Genomic DNA, 19,608 nt, shown 5'->3' on the forward strand with positions numbered 1-19,608 from the left:
ACAGCGACGATAAAGCAGACTAAAACAAAGGTCCCAGTTCAAACATGGTGATGCAGGGCGTGCCTATGTGGAGGCAGATATCCACCACAGCAGGCTGTGGCAGGGAGTATATCTGCATGAATACATATACTGTGTGAGTAGTTGCTTGGAGGAGACCTGCACTGCCCAGGATCTCTGTATTTGAACTGGGATCATTGCTTTCACAGCAGAACACTAACACAGCATGCATGTGAACAGCAAACTGAATGCTGACAGTATCAGCGGCTTATTTATCCATGAGTAATGGCTTTGTGGCTCGCTTCATTGGATGATTGAGCAGTGCTAAAGGTACTTGATGCCTGCTAGTCTGAGAGAGTGCATGAGGGGTAGAGTGACACACCTCACTTTGCCTTGTAGCTTACACTTTAGAACATCTCGCTAGCAGTGCTGGCCGTATTCAAACTGGCAATACTCCCAATGTGCCCAACTTCCCTCATCACTTTCTCATGGGAACCCTGCTGTAATTCCTTCTAAATTTGGTTATGTGACTTCAGATAAGCTCTTAAATAAAAGAGTGATTATAGGAATGTCTATAGTAAAAATGGAAAAGAAAGGAGTAGTGCAAAGAAATATGAAACAGGATGAACATCATTGCTTCTCAGTAACAGATCCAGGTGGGGGGGGGGGAGGAAAACTTCATGGTCTGCAATATATAAGCTGAAGAAATGTGCGAATACAGTGTTTATGTTGAGCCATACCAGTGGTGGGATCCCTCAAAAAGCTAAGGATTTTGTGAGGATCTCTAAACACTCCCCAAGAATGTGTTTCAGGACTTGAGTCAGAACAAAACCAACTTTGCTCTCTGTTTCCCAAATATGTCCAAATTGGGTTTTTCACCATCAGTAGGTTTTTTTTTTTTTTTTTTTTTTTTTTTTTTTTTTTTAGAAGACCACAAAATGATGCCTTTTTATACAAATCAGCATTTTTAAGCTGTTATTTCTTTTGGTCAATTAACAGGCTGTATAACTGAAGTGCTGTAGCATAGTGACTAAAGCATATTGAGGTTCTGATTTCCTAAGGAATTTATTTCTGTGGCTCAATTAGGGAGGAAACTGAAGGTAAGAAGAAGTATTTGATAGAAGTTCTTCAGCTTCAACTTCACCTTTTATAAATAATTCCCTGAATAGGATCACTGATATAATATGTGCTACCAATAGCAAAAAGGAATAATAACATTTAAGTTCATCATAGTGAATTCTAAAATTCTAATTCAGAATTAATTTCAACACATATGCTTAGTGGCAATATTATAAGCACCATTGACATTTGTCCAAACAGCCTTCCTCATCTAATTTGTCTGACAGATTTTTCTTACAGTAGCTTAATAAAAAGATCAAATCCAAGGCTTGTACATTTAGGTTAATTGAAGAAGGGCTCAGAAATATTCCTTCAGCAATAGAGTAATTAACTCAACATGTCATAGTGAGCTTTGGTCATACATTTCAAAAGTGTAAGTATCCTTGTATGGCAAAACTGTATCACTATTTTTCATCTATTCAGTTAGAACAATAAAGTATATCCAGACAGCAGGCATAATGTCCATTATATGGTCTTAAAATTATTTTTTTTTAGTGAATAAACATGGGCAATGATAACAGTATTTTTGCAGCAGGTTTTGATATCTTAGTCTTGTGAAATATTAGCTCAGTTAGGGATATTACTTGTGAAGGAAGGTCGGTTTTGTTTTTATGAAATAGTTCCAATTCTTCAAATGCACTCTAGAAAATAACTTTTCACACTGCTAAATTTCCACATTGTTAAAAATTAAGAATTCTTAATACCGTAATTTTTTATGGGACAATGCTGTTTCAGAATTACTATTTTTTCTAGAAATATGTTTATCTACATTAAATAATTATGTTTCATCTTATACTGAATTAATTTTATAAATTTTATCAAAGCAATTATCGATTACAATTTGTAATATCAGTTACAGGCTAAACCCAACTTTTACACTAAATTAACCATGCCATCTAATGGTAAAATATAAATTTATAAATAATAAGATTATAAATTTACATAAAAATCACAACTGAAATATTGAAAAATACGAACTATCTACTTTTTGATATTCCTTTTCTAATTTCAGATTGGCAAATCACAGTATTTTGATCTTTCTTTCCTCTCTACAACAATATGCATTTTAAGGATAGACAATTTTTTTTTTTATGTATTGACCACCTCTGCTAAGGACCAGTAAAAAGCATAGCTTCCCAAAGCTGGTAGGTTCCTGTGTGTAAGAGAGAACAGCTAGAAAGAAGAGAAAGGAAGAAGACTGAAATGGACAAAAGAATAAAGGAGCTATTACAGAAAAGTAAGAAAAACAGAAGTCAAAGGAAAAGGGGCGAGAAAAGAACATACAAGAAAAAAAGCCCTTCTCAGTTTCTGTATCTGTTGCATAACTCTTGTTACGCTCAGGATTTTCCTACTAAAGTTAGCCATCTAATCACCTACAAAGTCCTCTGTTCCACCAAATGCCTCATCTTGCTTTCTCTCTAATTAAAGGTTGAAATTGGAAAACTATAGATTGATTAACATTTAGGTGGAGTTGGAGTTGTAACAGGGGAACTGGATGACCGGAATTAGAATGTAACTGATGGTTTTATGAGAGCCACTCTTTTCTCCCACTCCATCTCTTACTATAACACATCCCAGTCTTTCCCTCAGAAAGGAGGAGGACAGTGTCTGCTCTGCAGCTCCAAAATCAAAACTGCATCCCGAGACCCTCGTATGGTTGCTAAGTAACAGCAATGTAGTTCATCTGCTGTATCACTCTCATGCCTCATGAACACAGGGAAAGCAGTTAAGGTTATCATAAATCTTACGTTGCCTTTGTATTAACAAAATATTCTGCTCTCTTCAAATACAAAGAAGTGTACATTTTCTTACTTTTCATAATAGAAGTAAAAAATACTCTGGGAAATTGTATAGAGTGTGCTAAAAAGAAAATTAAGATTTATCAAAATATCTATAGATGGACAAATTAAAATGGATGGGCTCTTCAAACATGCACTTAAGTATATCCTAGGTGGGTAACAGAACACTGAGAATCTCTAAGAAGGCAAAATTTTCCCCATACTATACGGCAAGGTTTAATGGGAAGGTTCAAGAATCTGTCTGAATCTAAAAGGTAGCATTCAAGATGAAAACTGAACCTAAAAAAAGGCATTGGAAAACAGCATAATCTATGGTAGATGCTATGAAGACACAGATTCATGAAGCAAGAAGAAAATTCAGTTTGAGATTTTCAAAAGCTCATGATATTAGCCTGACTTCAGACTAAATAAAAAACAGGATTTTAACCACTGAAGGTAATTAAGCTAATATTAAATACTTGGAAATTTCATCTTGTAAAGACTAGAAAGCCAAAGATTAAAAAAAGATAGAGAAAGAAAATCTTTGATGTGTATAAGAAGCAATAAACTTTCAGAAGAATTCATGGGTCTTTGGACCTCAGAGAGAGAAGCAAGGAAGAAAGATAAGGGTAGTGCAGAGAAGACAAATGATTTCACACTGGACTGCACCACTTCACACTAGACTTACCAGCTTATTCCAGACATACTCCTTCACGTTAAAGTTCAGATATACTCTTTCAATATCAAATATATTCCTTCAAGAAAGTGCTGTCAAAAGAAGAAATGCTCGAACAAACTGATTAGAGAGGAAAGAATAATTAGTTCTAGACAGATTTGACCACCACCAACAAAAAAATAACAATGAATGACGCAGCTGACCTGCTATCAGAAGTGTGCCTTATGTCTTTTATAAAAATGGCCTGTTAGAAGACTGAAGTGTAATAAGAGTTCTCGGAATAATCCTGGGAATTAAACACAAGAAATCCTGTTTAGTTCAGCTAAACTAGTTAAAATTATCATCAGAAGTAAAGTAACGTCTCTTTTCACACATCTGTGCAGTTCGTAGTGTAGAACGTCTATGGAGATAAATTCTTCTATATGCAGGTATGTAAGTTTGTGTGCATGTGCACACAGTAATAATTTAATGTATATAAGAATGTAAGAGCTCTCTTGCAAACTCCAGAAGTCTTTACCCATTTCATGTATGATTGCCTGAACCAAAAGCATCTTTGTCTTGTTATTATTATAATTGAAAAGGAATTGGTATTTTGTACATGGTTTGAGAAATCAAATTTTGTCACTAAGAGCTGACTATTCATAGAAATTTTTTCATTTGTAAGAGTTGTGCATTTTGCTGTGATATTTTAAATCTTGTATTTCTAAGATGAGTCTTTTTTTGTTAACTTGTCGGATTTGAACTATTTTCAGTTCTCTTAGTGAAATTATTCATTTTTAGTACATTCCTACTGAGATCTGTATCATTGCTAGCTTGTGTGCTAGCACTCTAGTGTAGCTCTCTTCCTCTTAAGGGAGTCTGTATTACGGCTTCAGTTAAATGGCACTACCCTAAACATTACTCACCCACTCTTGAAACATGTTTTTTGTTTTGTTTTGTTTTTCAGCAGAGGAGTAGTTATGAAAACATTAAACAAAAAATAACAATTTGCTTAAGCCTATTTTAAAAAAGGCGAGGAGACAATAATAGCCAAGAAAACCTACCAGATGGTTCTTTTAATAAATACATTACTCTCTTTTATTTTTCTCCAGTTTTATCGACTAACATAACAGAAACTTTCAGACCATCAAACCAATTTTCACAATCTGCCATAAATTTGCATTTCACAGAAATAATCCTGACAAGCACTAATAGATGAATGTTGGCGCAATAATAAAACAGTATAAGGCATATTTACACCATCTTTACATAAAGAACACTGTACACACAAAAAAATCACAGATCCAGAACAAAGCAAATTCAATCCTTTAGACGTTTTACGTTTATAGGCTTGGTTTCAAACAAATAATTCTCCAAGCAACAGACAACCTCTTGTTCTTGTGTGATTTATTTGTAACACTGTGCTCATGCAAAATAGATATTTGTTTTATTGCATTAACATTGAAAGAACATTGGGAACTAGTTCTGAAAACAGTTCAATCACATTTTAAACCCTGTTTCTCTTCATCCATTGCAAGTCTGAGTCATTTTTACTGGTGACATAAAACGAGGTGTTAACTGATGATTGAAATTTTTATTTGATAAGGTCCAGAATGATAATGAAGCTCAGCTGACTACAGTTTGAAAACCATCTTTCTTGACCATGCACATTTTGCTTTACTATTATGAAGTGGTTTAGATGAGACAGCTTTTGTATTTTTTAAGTTTCTATCTTCTTAAATATATTTTTAAATAAACCATGTACTATCCAACATCCACTGTTCACAGAAAGAAATAAGCAGCAGGAATAGCTCTGGTGGCAGAGTTAGCTAGGAAGAGGACATCAGTAAGTTAGTGGCAACTTAATAAACATCAAATGCCACAGAGATACGTCATGAAAGAGGTGATTACTATAACCCATATTTCTGTAAGAGTTCAGATTGCCAGGGACGTTTGCGCTCTGGAAAGTAATCTGGAATGTGGATTTTTTTAAAATCTTGGATACATTTTCTCATCTCTTCCTCAACACTCAGCTTCTCACACACCTTCTTTTTGGAAAGATTTGTTTCTCTGGATTTGCTAATGAGAGTTTGAAAGAGTTCACTGTTCCTACGTTTGTCTGGAGGTGGCATCCACTGCACTGGTGCCTTCTTGGACGGACGATCCAAAGTGAGAGTATTTGGTTGGTGGGCTGTGGATTGCTGCGTGGTAGTGGCGTTTTCTTGAGGAGTGCTAGCTTCTGAATGGCTGTCACAACTCGAAGTGGACAGCTCATTACAGGAGGTCCCACTTTCACTGCCTTTGTCCAAGACTTTATCATGCTTCCTTTCTTCATGGTCTTGTTTGGGGGAAACGGTTCTCTGTGGAGGCCCTAATACAAGGCAGGAAAGAAAAAGTATTAAACAAGCACTGGTTTACACAGAAAATGGATGATCAGCTATCATGTAAAAAAAGTGATTCAAGCTCAGTTGGGATAAATTAGTGACATTTCTTTCAGTCAAAGAGAAGTACACCAAATTATTACACAATTTGAGGGTCTTACACATGTGTTCAATTCAATATTCTCCCTCCTAAAAAATGTCTACCTCAAGAATAAATTCTCTGTCTGCATAAGAATCCAGGTAATGAAATGTGTATAATGCTCACAGAATATCTCCACCAGAAATCCCTGCAGGCAAGTTTAAATGAGCTATTTTTCCATTATGGCCCAAGAAGTTTATGATGAGAAATCAGATTGTTGTAGTATTAGGAAAATAATAGCGTAAAATTTGCAACCCTTTTTCCTTAGCTTAAATAAAAAATATTCCAAGGGTTTTATTTTTTTAAGAAACTCTAATTTACCTTTTCAGAACTGTCTTCTGATACTATGCTCCGTAGATATCAACCCTACACAAAGACTCTGGACAGAAAAAGGAGTACTAATCCTAAAATAACAGAGAGATCAGTCTCTACTAATAGAGTCTTTAGGCTTTTTTTACTCCTTTATCCTACAGCGATTTCACTGCACTTCTTACTGCCAATTAATATACCAGACTTGCTTCACTGCAAATTCAGAATTCAGTTATACATATCTTACTGCACAACCTGGCAAGGAAAAGAAGGTTATGAAGTTACCAATAAAAAAGCATTCTGTAACAGCAGAGAGAGAGAGAGAGATCTGATGGCCTATCAGCAGGAAGTGTGCAGTGCTCAACATGTCTGAAAATCAGATCTGGGCTGTTATTTTCTCTAGATATTACTTTTGCTTTGAAGTCTTAAGCAGAACATGAAGAAGTAGGTGGTAACCACTAAATCTGTACAAGCATTTTCATTTCTGAAGCTTGATTTCAAAACTCCAACTGTGAAATAATGCTATCCTGGCATCATAATAAATGTCATGATCTCAATCTGGGGCACTATCTAAAGCTCATAGAAACATCCATGGAGTTCAACAGGCTTTGGATCAGACCAAAGAGACAGATTTCAATGGTGTTTAAGCATCAAAATGAAAATGAAGGGTGGATTTTCTGTGGTAGCTGTGTGTTTACTAGGAATTCTGAAAGAGTTTAAACAGCTTACACATCTAAATGTCTTACAAAACCTAGCTTATCCTTACAGTTTGCCCAAGCACCACCAGCATCACTTCCTGCCTTTGTCATTAAGAAAATTCAGGTAGCCCAACTGTGAGTTACTGGGACAGAGCTGACACTTATTTTTTTAGAATTTAACTCTTCTTCAGAATTACAAATTAAAAATATAATTCCAGTTATAAAGAATGCAGGAGCACTCTTGTGTCTTCTTTAACAATGCACTTGTATGATTCAAAGGAATCAGAGAAGACTGCAATATTTTATGTGAGAACCAGGGGAAAACAAGACAAAATATAAAAGCAAATAAATGTGAGTTTAACAGCAGCAGCATCCAGCAATCTGCTTTTCTTGTTTTAGCCAGCATCCAAAGACACTGTATCACGTTTCTACAGCGTACCTACAGAAACACATGAATAATGAAGATTTAGGAGAAGAGACAATAGTTCATCAGGGTGTGTACATACCTTATTAAGAGCGAAAAACAAGTGATTTTCTACTTCATTATATCAAACAAAAATATTTAACACACGGCTGCAGCATTTTTTCTCCTCTCTCTCTTCCAGAAATACATTCATCTTCCTAAATAGATTTATTTACATGCCTTCTTTCTATTGTTGTATTTGGCATTTAGCATTTCCTAGCTCAAAAGTGTGGTATGGAAATGCTAAATCTAGAGAATTATTGACATTAGTACTGATATACTGAAGGTGACATTACAGAATTACACTGGCTTTGCAGCAAGCAGTTTTAAGTCTGAGCAGTTAATCAGGTAATGATTTCATATAGTTACTCTGATTTTCAATAGCATAACTATCATCAGTATCTTTTATAATCATAGTGTCTTTACATACACTATGACTGAGTTTTCTGTTAGCAACAGCTTGCTGTCTTGAACTCTTTCTTTCCTGGCCATTTTTTTCAGTAACTTTATAAATCAAAATATTCTTTCTGGTTGGTCTATTTATAATTACTTCTCCATTGCTACTCCTTGCTTTCCAAGGCTCAAACCTGCAATGTATCAAGCATCCAGTCTAAGAAAGCACTGAGATATATACACATTCCTTCAAGAATAAGAAAATTTTCTTTCACTTCTACAAGATTATTCAAAAGCCTTATATTAGGCAAGTATTTAAATGCTATTTTGGATCAGAGCCCTGAGATTCAGTACTCTGCAGTACTGAGCTCTGTATGCTTCACTGAATCATCTAAATTCACAATGACTTTAATCCAAACACAGGTTTCTTCCACACCTCTCCTTTTAAAAATTAACAAATCCTCCCTCACAAAGAATTCTTTACATGCCTCCTCAATTCTTTCTCAACAGTGTGTTATTAACAGAAGCAACAATTCTTTTGGAGGAAAGGTTTTTCTCATAATATTTTCAAGCTGCTTAAACCCAACAGAATTGAGAAATACAGGATAAATGATTCTCAAAGGATATTTGGTTCAATTTCAAAAGCAGAGATTAGCAGATAGATTTAGATACATCTCCAATTCAAAAACATCTCCCTGTTGCCCTCTACACTGGAATACTCATCTGTGGATGGGATGTTGTTTCTACCATACCTGCTCAACCCTTCTAGAATATCATTATGAACTTTCAAAGAGGTCTGTCTACCTAAAACTATTTATGTTCCAGGCCTGCAGAATAATTCTTACATCCTAGAGAAAGTATATTTGCTCCATTGTGCACATACTTCTAAAATACTTCACTAACTCATAACCTCCCCGCTTCCCTTTCTCCCCAACTCCTGCCCTTTTGAGGTCTCCTACCTGGAGCTAGCTCTCCAGCAGAGAGAAGCTGGAATGAATGCACTGTACTTTGCCCTTCTCCACTCTCTCTCCTTCACCCAGATATACCCAGTTGCTCTCTCCATTGCCCAGTTCTCCAATAGTTCCCAGTTAACATTTCTCTTCCAGGCCTTTCCAGTAGACCTTGAACTTCCCATTTTTTTCTTTCTCATTTTGCGAGGAATATAGGAACGTTGTCAGAGTATGCAGGGTTGCGATGAGGAAGACTAAGGCCCATTTGGAATTAACTCTGGCAAGGGATGTCAAGAACAAGAAGGGCTTCTTCAAATACGTAAGTAGCAAAAGGAAGACTAGGGAAAATGCGAGCCTCTTGCTGAATGGGGTGGGGACCCTGGTGACAAAAGATAAAGAGAAGGCAGTGTTACTGAATGCCTTCTTTGCTAAGGCCAGCTCTCAGGAATCCCAGAGATTGGAGATGAGAGAGAAAGTCTGGAGAAAGGAAGACTTTCCCTTGGTTGAGAAGGATTGGGTTAGAGATCTTTTAGATGAACTTGACACCTACAAATCCATGGGCCCTGAAGGGACGCACCGACGAGTACTGAGGAAGCTGGTGGATGTGATTGCTGAGTCACTCTCCATCATCTTTGAAAGGTCATGGAAAACAGGAGAGGTGCCTGAGGACTAGAAGAAAGCCAGACTCACTCCAGTCTTCAAAAAGCACAAGAAGGAGAACCCAGGAAAGCACAGGCCAGTCAGTCTCACGTCCATCCCTGGAGAGGTGATGGAACAGCTCACACCGGATGCCATCTCCAGACATGTGGAGGAAAAGAAGGTGATCGGGAGTAGTCAGCATGGATTCACCAAAGAGAAATCCTGCCTAACCAATCTGATAGCCTTCTATGATGGAATGAGTGGCTAGGTAGATGAGGGAAGAGCAGTGGATGGTATCTACCTTGACTTCAGCAAGGCTTTAGACACTGTCTCCCTTAACATCCTCATAGGTAAGCTCAGGAAATGCAGGTTAGATGAGTGGACAGTGAGGTGGATTGAGAACTGGCTGAAAGGCAGAGCTCAGAGGGTTGTCATCAGTGGCATGAAGTCTAGTTGGAGGCCTGTAGCTAGTGGTGTCTCTCAGGGGTCAGTCCTGGGTCCAGTCTTGTTCATCGAAGACCTGGATGAAGGGGCAGAGTGCCTCCTCAGCAAGTTTGCTGAGAGGAGTGGCTGATACACCCAAAGGCTGGACAGCCTAGAGAGTCAGGTGGACAGGAACATTAAGAAGTTCAACAAAGGCAAGTGCAGAGTCCTGCACCTAGGGATGAATAACTCCATGCACCAGTCCAGGCTGGCAGTTGACCTGCTGGAAAGCAGCTCTGCGGAGAAGGATCTGAAAGTCCTGGTGGACAATAAGCTAATCATAAGCCAGCAATGTGTCCTTGTAGCCAAGAAGGCCAATGGTATCCTGTGGTGCAGTGTCATCAGCAGGTGGAGGGAGGTGATCCTCCCCCTCTATTCAGCCCTGATGAAGCCTCATCTCGAGTGCTGTGTCCAATTCTGGGCTCCTCAGTACAAGAGAGACATGGAGCTACTGGAGAGAGTCCAGCGTAGGGCTACAAAGGTCATCAGAGTGCTGGAGCATCTTTCCTGTGAGGAAAGACTGCAAGAGCTGGGCCTATTTAGCCTGAAGAGAAGACTGAGGGGGGATCTTATCAATGTGTACAAGTACCTGAAGGCAGGGTGTCAAGAGGATGGGGCCAGACACTTGTGCCATGCGACAGGACAAGAGGCAACAGGCACAAACTGAACCACAGGCAGTTCCGCCTGACTGTGAGGGGGAATTTCTTCCCTGTGAAAGTGACAGAGCACTGGACCAGGTTGCCCAGAGAGGTTGTGGAGTCTCCTTCTCTGGAGATATTCAAGGCCCGCCTGGATGCAACCCTGTCTAACATGCTCTAGGTGACCCTGCTTGAGCAGGGGGGGTTGGACTAGATGATCTCCAGAGGTCCTTTCCAACCTCAACCATTCTGTGATTCTATGATTTATTAATCATATATAGCTTTATCTCTACTAAGCCACAGCATCCACATTAGGAAACCATTTTTGATAACAGTTGTTAAAAACATCATGGAGCACCTGCTCCAGTGGTGACTATGAGCAAAAAGCAGCTTAGTGGGGGGGTTTCTCCAGACACGTTGAGAGACGAGCTTGTCGTTTCCCTGGGCTTACTGCTTCCACCAGGGCTGCTGCAGGCTGCTTCTATCAGAGACAGATAGCAATACTTTGCCGGTCTTACAAGCGTTGAGGGAGTATCTCAATCACATTTCACTGACAGGGGTGAGCTCTTACATTTACTTTCACTGTATTCATTCCTCTTCTGTGTTATTTCCTTGAACAAAAATTTACTAGCAGAGCTGAGCAACAAAATAACCATTTTCAAATGAATACTGCAAAATATTCACAAAAAATTAATCAAAAACTTTTAAATGTAATTTTCTGTGGTAACAGTCTGCTTCTACTAGTTGTAATAAACTGAACAAGAAACAGAAAAAGTCCTCTCTACCCTCTCTGTTGAGCAGTAACTGATCAACAGAGCTCCAGCCAGGGACAGAAAATACAATGGAAGCAATAACTACTGGCTAAAAATTGTAACCAAATACTTCTGGAAGTCAAATACAGTTTAGAAACATCTAAACTGCTTGTGCATGTGAAGAACTGTTTCCTGCAACAGAGGAAAATGCCACATAGGAAAAACTGAAAACACAGCAATAATGATATTCTGCTTATCCATATTTCAGTTTATTTATACAGACAACTATTTTCTTAAATATTAATAAAATAGGCTTAAAATAAAGGGAACCTATTCAAATCCAATTAACCTGACTGTTCCATTTCCCTCTCCCTTTATAGATATGCTAGAGGGAAATGGAAGCTGTAAGGTCCTTTCCATCTTGTTTACAGGCCCTCTGAGCACATTACATTCATGTCAAATGCCCAGTTTATTGTACGCACAGTGGCATGAACTTCTTCCTCACTCAGTTACTTTATTCCTAGAGTGTTTCAAAGATCATTTGTTTCCTTAGAAATCAGTTTGTTTTTACTACAGCATGTTGAAATTATGAACATATGCAACCCAACTGAGGGTAGCTATTTTAATAACTATGGTTTTGATGCAGAGAATCTTAGTTCTACAGTACAGCAGTTACAGCTGAATGTAACACAGGTAGGCAAGAGTAGAGCTTGATAAAAAAATAGTCATTCGGAAATATATATATAATGAACACTGTAGATATATTCAATTTGCAGTAGTTGCAACTCAATGAGAAAGACTGTAGTCTGTTAAAGGACACTCTTACATTTCAGATCAGGAAAAATGTGAAATGATTTCACTTTTATCAACTATAAAATGACATCTGTTTTCTGATGTAAATAAAAAATTAAATCAATTTAAAGATAAATAAACATAGAAATTCTTGTCTTTTTATCATATAATTTTACTGAAAACAAAGTAATTTTGGGACATTTTATCTTCATCATTTCTGTTTCTTTAAATTTACTTTCTTTTTTTTTTTTGAAAAAAAAAAAAAAAAAAAGAACAGTTCTAGTATATATACTGCCTCTCAAACCAAAACTAATAATCTGATTGAAAGCTTTTTTGGAATGACTGATAAACGATGACAGAACTAACTCCTGCATCAAAAAAGAATTTTTACCAAATAGTCTATTTTCATTGAAAATGGGTCATAAAAACATTGCAGCAACAATATTAAATACTGATGTATTAAAACCTTCCATTTTTTAGATGATTTCATCAAAAACTAAAACAAGACGATAGCAGGTTTTTAAACTCTCTAATCATATTGGAAGGCTCAGAAATAAGAAAGCAAAGAGACGAAATGTTATTTTAATTGTATTTGTAAAAGATATCTAATCCAATAATACTGTTTTCAGCTTCACTCTTTTTTTTTTCATGTTTGAGAATATTGGCAGTATGTGATTTGCACCTTACCTTGCATGAAATATTTTTTTTTTCCTCAGTGTAGCTTATAGCTTACACTGGACTACAGTCTTGTATGTGGCAGAGAACTTCCTTCATGGACATAGCTAGGTTAAACCATAGCTATGCACCTACTTGCTTAAATTATATTATATTCAAATTACATTACTGTGAATAACTAAGGAAGAATGAATATGAGAAACATAAAAATAACATCCTATTATTTTTATGATCCTAAGAATCTAAGTAAAATTTACTATAATTAATAAGCTGTCACAGAAAAAAATACTTATCAAATTTCACAATAAAATAGACTAATGCATCTTGCATACCATTTTTTCAGTATCTTTCACTAACATCCATGGTATTGTACTAACTTGAATGCTTAGAGAGAAGTCACCTGTGAAACCTGATGACAGATTATGACTACTATGGGAATATTTTCATTACCAGACTTTTGGGCACTTAATATCACACTTCAGTGATAAATGAGTATCTTTTATATCTAATTTCACTTTGATTTTATTTTTAAAAAAGATATTTTTAAGAGCTATAATAAGCTCTAAAAAACTCATTTTTCTGTGGCATATTAATGATACTTCCATTATTAGAAGATAATCCTGTTCTTAGAACTCATGAATTAATTCCCTGACACTGGCAAGGGATTCAGCCTGCCTCTTATAACTTTGAGTTCTCGGTTAAGACTAGCAGCCATAACTTCTGTTCCTTGCCATCCTATCAAAATCCCTTGAACTTTTGGCATTACAGAGCTTTACAGCATGCAGGTTTACAAAGGACCTGCTGATCCCAGGATTTGCCCTCCTTACCACACACACACACAAAAAAAATCAAATAAACTCCACTGGCTAATGGCCAGAAAAGAGTTTATATTTTTGTTTAGCTATATACATCTTGTTAAGGCAACTTTTCTACTTATTATAAGTATTGCATTTTACATGCAATTCATTCCTATCTGCTGTGAGAGCCCAAGGCCTATGCTTTACTTAATTTCTATTTTAAGCCCAATATGAAAGCCTGCACAGGGATGAAGTGGTACATAGTCTGAATCTCTACCTACAGATGAACTTTACCCATTATGAACACCTCAAACAGACAATATTGATGTTAATAACTAAGCATGTAATGTGAAAAATTTCTAAGTGCTTATAGCTCCACTCTTAACAGTATATACTTACAGGAAAAAAGACTTTAATGTAAAGAATTCAGTGGAAAAAAACATAATGTGTAGGAGTCTTTATGCTGTTTCATTCACTTTCACAACTATTTAATTGATTTCACTCACTTAAAATATATATATATATATATATATACACACATAAATACACACTCAAATTTCAACTCAATTGTAATCAAAAGATCCAAACCACTGTTTGGATTAAAGTCCTGATCCAACGAATGCTTAGTATAAAATAGTGAAGTATTTTTCAGAAGGAAGATTGAAACTTATTTTTTTTTTCCTCCTTTCAGATGAGCAGCCAATTGCTATGGAGAGCCAAATGCTTACAGTTTGGTGTTCTTTGGCCTGACACGTGGTTGGTCAATGCACAGTAGTAAAGCTTCAGTAAAAAGAACTGAGATTCTTCACTTTATCTTTGCTTACTCCCAAGTTTTCCAAGTAATGGTATTCATTTGGAAGAAGTGAGCTAACTTTCCTCAGGCAATAGAGACAATTAGTATATGGGATTTGATTTCGTTAATGCTCTACACGCTGAACTCTTGGGTGAAAAGGGCAACACTGTTGACGTGCCAACTTTAGTACTCTTAGCAGAATCTAAATTTTATGTGGACTAAGAATACTAAGCAAATAGCCTTGCAGATGAGACTGTCACGGGAGTGTCTTGCTTGTGAATCTCAGCAGGACGTCAGTATAAGACAGACATGTAGCCACTCGGAAATACGGTGAAATTAGGTACACGCATTTTATCAAAACACTTTTGTAAATGCACGCTATGTTCTGGCAAAGCTTCAAGTTCACATCTACAGGGTGTGTAAATTAATTTGGCCATTTTGATAGGATGGTAAGGCACAGAACCACTAGCAAGTGGCTTATGAGCTGTGGATCGTTCCAAAACTGCATCCAGTTAAGCAAAAAGCTTTAGACTTTAAATGTTGATCCCATTCAAATCAGAGACAACACTCTGTTTGACGTAACAGGTGCAGAATCAATGTGAAAGCTACAAAGATTTGGTTCCAAAGGAGAGCATCTTTATTCTATCATGAATGCAAAAAAAGATCTTAGAAGGAAAGCATATTTCATGGTGAAAGCAGAAAGGATGAAAAATACTTCTTGCCTCTTCTTAAAAAAAAAAAGGCAAGAATGATTTCTAAAACTTTTCTGTGCATTACTCAAAAAGAACACCATTTTGCCAACTTCCCTAGAAAATTCATCTTCAGCTGCATAGTTATTGTAGATAATATTTAAGCCCTCAAATATTTGAGCAATAAATTGTGAAAATACTGTGTTCTAAAGAGAACCTCACTATAGGCTTAATTATCATCTTTGCTGGAATACAGCTCTTGTAATAGCAGTGTTCAGTGAGTCATTGTAGAGAAACTAAAGAAATGATGAGAAATTAAAAATAATATGGAGGTTATGAGGGAGATGAAGGCAAAATATATTCCTTGATTATTCCAATATGTTTTATTACATTCAGAATGTAATAGGAAATATGATTTTTCCCATAATATTTCCTGTCCTCTATGCCATATCTATGATACATTTTATATGCTTTAATCCCAACACAAAATTCCAAAATGGGAACTCTACTGAAGTCTTACTGTTATGTTTAGGAGCATTAAGATATTTAGGAATGTTTACTTGTTGTTTGAACACATGGATGTTTCAATACGATGAATATGTGTGTGATTGCACACTTGATGAAGCCTTTTATTTAAATCTCCTTACCTGCCATGGAAAGATAAAAAGACACTGTGTAGAGATTGCAGCTGTACTGGGCACAGTTCCCACAGGGGAAATTACCCTTTAATAGTGTTAAGCTCAATGGTGTGTGAATGGTTATGTGGTACTTGAAGTGAATGAACCAATTTATCTTTCAGATTAGGACCACATGCCTGTAAGTGATAAGTGCTTTGTTTCAAAAGAAAAAAAAAACATAACAACAATAAAAATATTTTTTTTTCTGTCACATTTACTACCATCTGATGTTAAACTAATTTCTAAAAATGGTAGAGTAGAATGAGTTATATAAAATCTTTGAGGAAAAACTATGTATTTCAACTAAGGCTGTAATTTAAATACTGACTTTATTCAAAATATAAAAATACTATTTTGTATATAAGGAGTGTAGCTTTTTTGTTATTTGGAATGACAGAAAAAGACAGAATATATACAGTAAAAACTCTTTGCACATTGATGCTATGCTGGAGAGAGAAGAAAATAAAACGTTTGGAATATAGACGACACAAGCTGAATTAACATCAACAGACTGAAAGTCAGGAAGCCACTGATACTGTCAATATCCACCCACTGTAAGTGCATGATAGATTTTATCAGTTTCAGGAATATATAACTAGGTCAATACTTCACAGCCAAAGATGTGAACCGGCCTGATTTTCTTTGAGCAGATCAGTGTTTAGGACAGATTGCACAACCTTCTGTAAAATCCCAGAAGCGAATTTTAAAAAGGCTTCACTAGGCTCACGACAAAGGGAATGTTGTAGCAAGTTCCTAGCAGACATTGCAGATTTTCTGAGCCACACAGATACTTCATAGTTTGTAGGTGGGTTATTTGGAGAAATGGGACTCACTAAAATAGAATAGAATTTTCTTCCTGAAGCAAACTTTGGTAAGTTGTCACTTTTTACGTGATGGTCATATGCTATACTAATCTCTATGAACAGCAGAATAATAGCAATAGCATACAAATATTACAGTAATAGAAATAAGACTAAGCTTGAGCTTGAGATTGGAGGGTTTGGACTATTTTAGAATGAAGGCAATTTGATATGAATGCACTTTACGTGTAGAGTGGTTTGTTGACTCCTCACCTGTAGCTATATTTTTCCCTTGCCCCAAATCTGAAAATGTACGTAGTTAAGTTTGATGCTTAAAGTGAATTTCAAAAACTAGTGCATTAGTATATATAACAAGTAAGGATGACTTTCACAAAAGGCATGCCTTTGCCATAACTTCATTTGTTACTGTGAGCAGCCCAAACTGTCTGTATCTCCATAGCATCTCAGTAGCATCTGGTATATGTGCTCGTCATTCATTTACAGACTGTCAGTAGGTTTGTGTTGAGCTTTATATAATAGATTATAATAACAAATACCATTTGCCCTTGTTTGATTGTTATTCTTCGCCGGCTGTCAGAGTTAAAACTAAATCTTTAGTTCTGTCCAAGAAAAATGCTTATTAGTTTTTACAAAATTGATATTGAACTTCACCAAATTATCTCTAGTTTATTAATCGAGGCATCAGAAAGTTAGTAAGACTTGGCTAGAGCCATATTCTCAACTGACCACAAAAAGGAGTCAGGAAAGTGGTATTGAAAGCAGGACATTTTATCATACAGTTATTATAAACTCCCTTAAGACTTCAGTATTTCCTTCCACTACCTGGTGCTGCCAGAAAATTTACTTCATTAATGCTAATCACTGGAAGAGATTTACTTGACACAGGCTACAGTCTACCAGCTTTGTCACCAGCCCTTGTAACTAAATGACTTCTTACCCTGGAGAAGGATGCTGGGGACTGCTAGAGAATCTCAGTTTCAAGTATCCAAATGTCCTTAAGTTGTTCTGTCTTAATCATTTTCTTGAAATCACCTCTACCACAGGCTTAAATTACAAGGGGAAAAAAAAATCAACAGCAGACAATGGCTTCGTAGAGGAAAAGGGACAAAAAGGGACAAAAATGAAAGACAATCATTTCATCTTATTATTACAGAAACAAATCCGAAAGGTGTCTCCCTCCCAGAATTCACTGCACAAACTATAAATCACTATTTATTCCGTGGTTTTAGGGACTCAGTTCTATTGCCTATCCTATGTCCTCAAACTGCATTTAGAGGAAACAACGGGGTTATGGCACGTTGACTTTTACATCCCTATCCTTTCCTTGGGAACTGTCTGACAGATACTATGATTCCCTTTCTGTATTCCCTTCTCTTTTCTTCTAAGGGCATATTTACCCCTAACTCAATCATGAATTTCAATCTGTCTTCAATCAGACTGCTGGCTGCTGCCTTCTGCTTTGCAAATACTCATATTGGTTGGGCATCTGCTCAACCGTGAAATAGTCTTTTAGCCACTGGGTCTGTGTTTGGCAAAGCCCTAATCAGTGTTAGGCAATGTGAAGCTCCATCCCCTTCCACCAAGATGAGGAAAGAAAACTCTTCTTTGAACCATTTATATTTCATTTTTGCTGAATTAGTTTTAACTTCTAAGCTGCCAGACGTGGCTCCCTGTGTGGCCACTCAGATGCTTGTGCCAGAACAAATGACACCAGAGGGATAGGAAACCATATTCAAGGGAGAGGGACTGCACTTTTCAGTGATGGCTTACGCCAACGTAAAACATACGTGAAACTATAGCTTCTCTTCTTGTGACACAAACATACAGTACACATATTGACTTAATAATGTCCTTGTCAGTACACAGTTTGCTTTCAAAATAAGTATAGCTAGAATTAAAAAAAATATCATCTCAATAAAGTTCTACAAATCACAAACTGACTTTAGTGGGATCTCAAGGATTTCATCACTTCTAGAAACACTGCCACTCTCTTAGAAGCTCAAATATGAGTTTAAAGCAGAAGGGGAATGACTGAGACAGCAATTTCAAGAACTTCTGCTCTGATATTTTCTTCTAAGAAGGGTTCATTCACAGCTTGGTAAGAACTTTTGTCTCTGTAGATGGTCAGGGGTCTTAGTTCTAATGGTATGAGCAACAGAAAAAGAAAGAATAAAAATAGAACAGAATCAACTGTCGCCTTTTTGGCTTGCTTCCTGATTTAATTTCAGATACCAAATTGAAATTTTTCCTTACTAATTTTGTTTGTCTGATATCATCTCACATTTTTTGCTTTGTCAATTACTATCTTATATGATAAAATATTTAATCTTCATTTCTTTCTTCCAGCTCTTTCAATTTTACAGTTTTCTTCCCTACCAGCATGTAGAACAAACTAATGTTACTGTGAATTTACAGAATGTGTATAAAATGCATGCTAGCAGAAAGTTTTCAAATTGCCATGCACTGGCTTTGGTATTAGACAAAGTCTCACCTTAAAGAAATATTATTTCAGACATCATCAATCTTGGCAGACTATGTGTTTTTTACATGATATTACTGATAGCACTTCAGGCAACGCGCAAATGCAGAACAATGGGAAGTACACAATTGAATCAAATCTGTATTTTACTGTTGATTATTGATAACTAGCAATGAATTAAATGATCTGGATAAGAGTCTGCAATGAACTATCCTAAGGGTTTCAGAACTAAGCGGTAGCAATTCAAAAAAACTCAGATTAGATTTGTATGCCTTTTCACAGAATCACAGAATGGGTAAGGTTGGAAGGGACCTCTGCAGATCATCTAGTCCAACCTCCCTGCTTAAGCAGGGTCACCTAGAGCATGTTAGACAGGGTTGCATCCAGGTGGGCCTTGAAGATCTCCAGAGAAGGAGACTCCACAACCTCTCTGGGCAACCTGGTCCAGTGCTCTGTCACTCTCACAGCAAAGAAATTCCCCCTCACGTTCA

General features: G+C 36.6%; 1 protein-coding gene across 1 annotated transcript in view; it reads right to left on the reverse strand.

Moving 5' to 3' along the window:
* Nucleotides 1–4,671: 4,671 nt before the first annotated feature.
* Nucleotides 4,672–19,608, reverse strand: part of KCTD8 (potassium channel tetramerization domain containing 8) — a 97,115-nt gene continuing 82,178 nt past the window's right edge. Inside the window, exon 2 of the mRNA XM_062574609.1 lies at nt 4,672–5,920. Within this exon, the coding sequence (XP_062430593.1) occupies nt 5,460–5,920 (461 nt within the window). The 3' untranslated portion in view covers nt 4,672–5,459. The remainder of the gene's footprint in view (nt 5,921–19,608) is intronic.

Source organism: Rhea pennata, chromosome 4 (genome assembly GCF_028389875.1).
Source record: "Rhea pennata isolate bPtePen1 chromosome 4, bPtePen1.pri, whole genome shotgun sequence".
Classification (NCBI taxonomy): Eukaryota; Metazoa; Chordata; class Aves; order Rheiformes; family Rheidae; genus Rhea; species Rhea pennata.